Raw genomic sequence first — 5,375 nt, 5'->3', positions numbered from 1 at the left:
ACAATAAATGCCTTTTTGACGCTCTTTGATACTAGATTTAATGTGAAATAAACATGAATGAACATTTGATGTAATCGCTCAATCAGTGTTTCATCCGTGGAAAGATGTCAATAAAACAGCATTTCATTTTCCTCAGGCAGGTCATCATCAGTGTCAACAGCTCGTTAGTTTGCTAGAGAAATTAAGTCTAGAGAAGAGCATTTCGCAAAATATTAGACTATATACCACTGATCTATATAATCTAATAATATATCTTTAGTATAGATCAATGCTATATACTCATTATATTTTACTTTACTTGTTAGTGATGTCTTAATTATTTAATGCATGTTTAAATAAATCTGTTATGACAGTTATTTTTGCTTTCATTCTCAGGTGGAGTACAACCGGCAGAAGATGGAGGTGGACGCGCGTCCGAGGAAGGCTGTGATCCCAAACCTGCAGCCGGACACCAGCTACGACTTCAAGATCACCAGCCCTGAGGGGAACATGGGCGGCCTCAGACACCGCATTCACGCCAAGACATCTCCTCCCATCCTCATCCGCCGGCCCGAGGTGGACCACACGCGAGAGACCGAAGCCATGGTCACCATCATACTGCCCTCGCTGGACACCAGGAGCAGCGTCAGGTGCGAGCAGCGCTTACATGCACGCTTCACACCGCACGATCTTCACTCCCGACAGGTTTTGTGAAATCACTGACCAGAGATGTGCAGAGAGTTCCTCAGGGGCAGGGGCTCAGATGTAAAACAGGGGCAATGTAAAAAATATATATATATGACCCTGGACCACAAAACCAGTCATAAGGGTCAATTTTTCGAAAGCTGAATACACAAGCTTTCCACTGATGTATGGTTTGTTAGGATAGGACAATATTTGGCTGAGATACAACTATTTGAAAATCTGGAATCTGAGGGTGCAAAAAAATCTAAATATTGAGAAAATCATCTTTAAAGTTGTTCAAATGAAGTTCTTAACAACTTGGAACATGATCTTTACTTAATATCCTAATGATTTTTGGCATAAAAGAAAAATTGATCATTTTGACCCAAACAATGTATTGTTGGCTATTGCTACAAATATACCCCAGCGACTTAACACTGCTTTTGTGCTGCAGGAACACATATATAGGTCGAAGTTTAGATACATTACTATTTTATATTTTTGCAAGAAGTCACTTTTAGTCATCAAGCCTGCATTTATTTGATCAAAATTTTAATATACTTTCAAATACATTTTATGCAATGCTGATTTATTATCCATGTTGGAAACCTGTGATATTTTTTTTAGGATTCTTTGATGAATAAAAAGATACAAAAGAACAGCATTTATTTAAAATAAAACTTTTGTAACAATATACAGTTATACACTACCGTTCATGAGCTTGAGGTCAGTATTTTTTTTTTATTTTTTTTTTTTAAAGAAGTTAGTTTTTATTCAGCAAGGATTTGTTAAATTGATAGAAAAGTGATAGTTAAGATTTATATTGTTAGAAAACATCACTATTTTGAATAAATGCTGTGTTTTTTAACTTTTTATTTATCAGTGAACCCTAAAAAGTATCACAGGTTCCAAAAAAAAATAAAAATAAGCAGCAAAACAGTTTCCAGCACTGATAATAAATCAGCATATTTTAATGATTTTACAATATATACAATATGTACAAAATATATTTTAATGTATATTTTTAATTGTGTAACGTTACGTTCAAAATAACTACAAAATGTCATGCCTTTGAAAAATAAAGAGAACAACAGAATGCGCTGCTTTAGCGTGTCTCGGTCTCCTTGAGCATCTTTCTGCTGCATGCCACAAACATGAACCACAGCGAATACTCGTCTTTTAAAAGGCTTCATTTAGATGATTTGACGTTAAATGCATCATATAAGTCACTTTGGAATAAATCACAGTAGGCCTATGTATCATGATAAACGCTGGTCTACACAGAAGAAAGCCCTGTCTAGACTCTGCCCCGGTATGAGTTGTGTCGAGCTATTCATTAGTCTGTTTGATGAGAAAAATATGAAATGTAGTTGCAATAAAATGGGTAATTAATCCATACAACTGCAGCAGTGGAGGACTATTATTCTGCTGCGTGATACTGCGGAAGAACTGATGATGGCACTGTTTGCTCTTCGGCTGACCAATCAGCAGAAAGGGGCGTTTAATTCCCGCCCACATGTAGAAATCGAATATTCAAGCTGTTAATTCATTTTTCTACCCCTGAGCGAAAAACGAAAATTTAAGCTGAATTCTCTGTTTTCAATTTTTGGAAAAAAACGAAAAAGGAGCCGTTTTCTAATTTTTCTACTTTCAATATTAAATCAAAAAACGAATGATCGAATGATACACGGATTCTTACCTTTATTATTGCGACTTTTGGTGCTGCACGGTTTTGTGCAGTGCTTTTGTAGTCATTTAGCATCCATTTTCTCAGCAATGTAATTTGATTTATAAAATAAAGATAAAGCGAAGATCCAGATCGCTCCACAAATGTAAGCTCGTCTGTCCATGTATTTTTCAACCGATTTATGAATAAGAATGGGAAATGACTGCTCCACATCCAATGAAATTTGAACTTCTTGTGCCAGATCATGATTGGTTGGTGTATTATACATGACAAACGGGCAATTGATGTATTGTGTAATATTTTAAAATATATAATATATGGATTTTATTTATTTATTTAGCTTTAATGATGATTTTTTTCCCCGTCCGTCAACCCACTCACTGAAAGAACCATATATGGCTCGAGAGCCCAGCTTTCCGAACAGACTAGTCACCATAGCAACGCCTCAGATTGACAGATATGCAAAAATAAACAGGAATTTTCCCGACTTCTGAGCGATTAGTTACTGTTTTGCACACATTGTCATGTTACTTATAATTCAAATGCATTTTGTTTTATTGACTACAATATCATTTGCTATTTGTCTGAGAGGGGCACTTTTGAATAATTTTTAAAAATGGCAGGGGCTCCAGCCCCCAAAGCCAATATCTGCCAATGGGGTAAGAAAAATAATCTTGTTTAACCTTTGAATTAAGATTACTTTTCTTGCCCCATTGGCAGATATTTTTGCTCATTTTAAGCAAAAACGTTTTGTTTGAGAAAACAAGACATAAAATCTTAAGTCATTTCACCTGTCAAGTAAATGCATCTTGATTCAAGAATGTTCAGATATTTGTACTGGAAAACAACAAAAATGCTAAAAAAGTAAATCATTTTTTGCAGTGTGCCCCAGATAGTCGTGCAGTGTGAACTCTGCGTTACATGCACGCTTCATCAGACGCACACACTTCCAGCACGCTCAAACACACACCTGAGGACGCATGAATCATGCATGACGTGCGCACACATACGTGCAGGAATCATCAGCCGCTGCGCTGTGAATAATTCGGAGCCGCAGTCGATTTGTGTTTCTGGCTGCTTCCTGTGGAAGAAAATCACTTCAGCTCCCAATGCAACGCTCTAACTGCAGCGCGCACACTTTACAGCACGAGCCGTTCTCACCGCAGCTCATGAAGATGTGTGATGTGTGAGCCAAGGGCATGATGCTTCATCTGTGTGAACCGAACGCAGCGAGAGCGACAGAGCACGTCCTCGCTGATTAAACACAAATGATTCTCAAGCAGTTCACTCAATGAATCAGTTACATCATTTACACTGAGTCACTGAACCACAAGCCATTATTTACCATCGTATCTGAAGAAAAAACCCGTGTAGAATAAATATGAAAACAGACAATACGCTGCAAAAAAAATTCTTACTCAGTCTTTTTGTCTTGTTTTGCAGTACAAACATCCTTTAAATCAAGATACATTCCCTCAAGAAAATTAACCATGGTTTTACTACAAATAAAACCATGGTTACTATAGTTACACCAAATTAATCATGGTTTTGCTACACTAACCATACTTTAGCCACAGTAATTGTTGTAAAACTGTTGTTATACATTTACATTTACTCATTTGGCAGATGCTTTTATCCAAAGCTACTTACAATTGAGGAATACAACAAGTGATTCACTGTAAGATGGCAATAAACACGAGAAGTGCCTATTATACAAGGTTTCAGTCATCGTTTAAAGCGGTAAAAGCTAGGACAGGATCAGTAAACGAATGCATCCTCCCAGCTAGCAGATATTTACTCTAAAGGACAGTAACAGAAATGGTAATCAATATGGTTACTACACTTTTACTACAATAAAACCATGGTTAATTTTCGTACTTGAGACGCAAAATTACTTTTGATATTGTTTTTGTAAAAAAACATGTATCAAATTTAAGTGAATTTTTGCTTAAAACAAGAAAAATATCTGCCAATGGAGTCAGAAAAACAAACTTATTTTCCCTTTGAATTATTATTGATTTTTTCTTAATGTATTGACAGATATATTTTCTTGTTTTAAACATGAATTCCCTTCGTTTTGGTCGATTTTCCAATAAACAAGACTTAAGACCTAATTGTCATTTTATTTATCCAGCAAATATATCCTGATTTAAAAATGTTTAGATATTTGGACAAAAATACTGAGTAGGAAAATCTGTTTTTTGCAATGTAATAATATAGACAGAAATAGTTTTTTGCTTCCTTAAAAGTGCTAAAAGAATCATTAACGAGTCGTTGAATTCACACGCCTCACATTTAGTATATATTTGCATTTATGCATTTGGCAGATGCTTTAATTTTTTTCCTGCAGGAACATCTATGTGGTGGTGGTTCCTCTGAAGAGAGCCAGAGGAGTGATCCGGCATCTGAAGAGCCCAGACGAGATGGACCTGGAGGAGGTAGAACTAATTTAACATCTCTCTGATTATTATTATTGCTATGTGTGAGATCTGGTGCAGATCTACAGAATCTGTGATTGCTCATAAAAGAATTTGACCAATTGGGATCTTTTCACATCTCCCTGAAAATTGTCAACAAAATGGACAACATCTGCTCTTCTGACCATTGGCAGATAATTTAAGGACTGGGAGAAAACAAGCTGTTCGCAGTCCATTATGATTATGAATGAAATAATTTTACCTGTGACGTAAACGCATCTTGATTCAAGATTTTTTAGATATTTGTGCTAGAAAACAAGACAAAAATACTAAGGAAGAACATCATTTTTTGCAGTGTAGTTCTGTTGGCCGTTTGTACTGGTGTGAGTGTTGAGCGGTCAGTGACGCCGCTAATGAAATACAGTCTCAGCAGCGTTTCCGCTCTTTCTGCTGGATGTGGAACATTGTATGAAAATCCTGAGCTTTGACTTTCTTCTGTCGGAGGTCGTGCAGGTGAATGTGAGCGTGAGAGTCTTAACAAGCTGTCAGATCAGTGAACCAGGAGGGTGTGAGCACACACACACACACACTCTCACACACAAACACAC

The 5,375-nt window shown here is 36.6% G+C and overlaps 1 protein-coding gene across 1 annotated transcript in view; it reads left to right on the top strand.

The window, feature by feature from the left end:
* LOC107655457 (receptor-type tyrosine-protein phosphatase delta-like) overlaps positions 1-5,375 on the top strand; it is a 78,327-nt gene that overhangs the window by 50,374 nt on the left and 22,578 nt on the right. The window contains exons 14-16 of the mRNA XM_016442948.1: positions 376-629; positions 4,701-4,788; positions 5,272-5,335. Coding sequence (XP_016298434.1) covers positions 376-629; positions 4,701-4,788; positions 5,272-5,335 — 406 coding nt within the window. The remainder of the gene's footprint in view (positions 1-375; positions 630-4,700; positions 4,789-5,271; positions 5,336-5,375) is intronic.

The sequence above is a fragment of the Sinocyclocheilus anshuiensis genome, unplaced genomic scaffold, assembly GCF_001515605.1.
Source record: "Sinocyclocheilus anshuiensis isolate Anshui unplaced genomic scaffold, SAMN03320099.WGS_v1.1 scaffold1116, whole genome shotgun sequence".
NCBI classification, from domain to species: domain Eukaryota; kingdom Metazoa; phylum Chordata; class Actinopteri; order Cypriniformes; family Cyprinidae; genus Sinocyclocheilus; species Sinocyclocheilus anshuiensis.
Note: the sequence above shows the minus strand (reverse complement) of the source record. Positions and strands in the feature narration are given on the sequence as shown.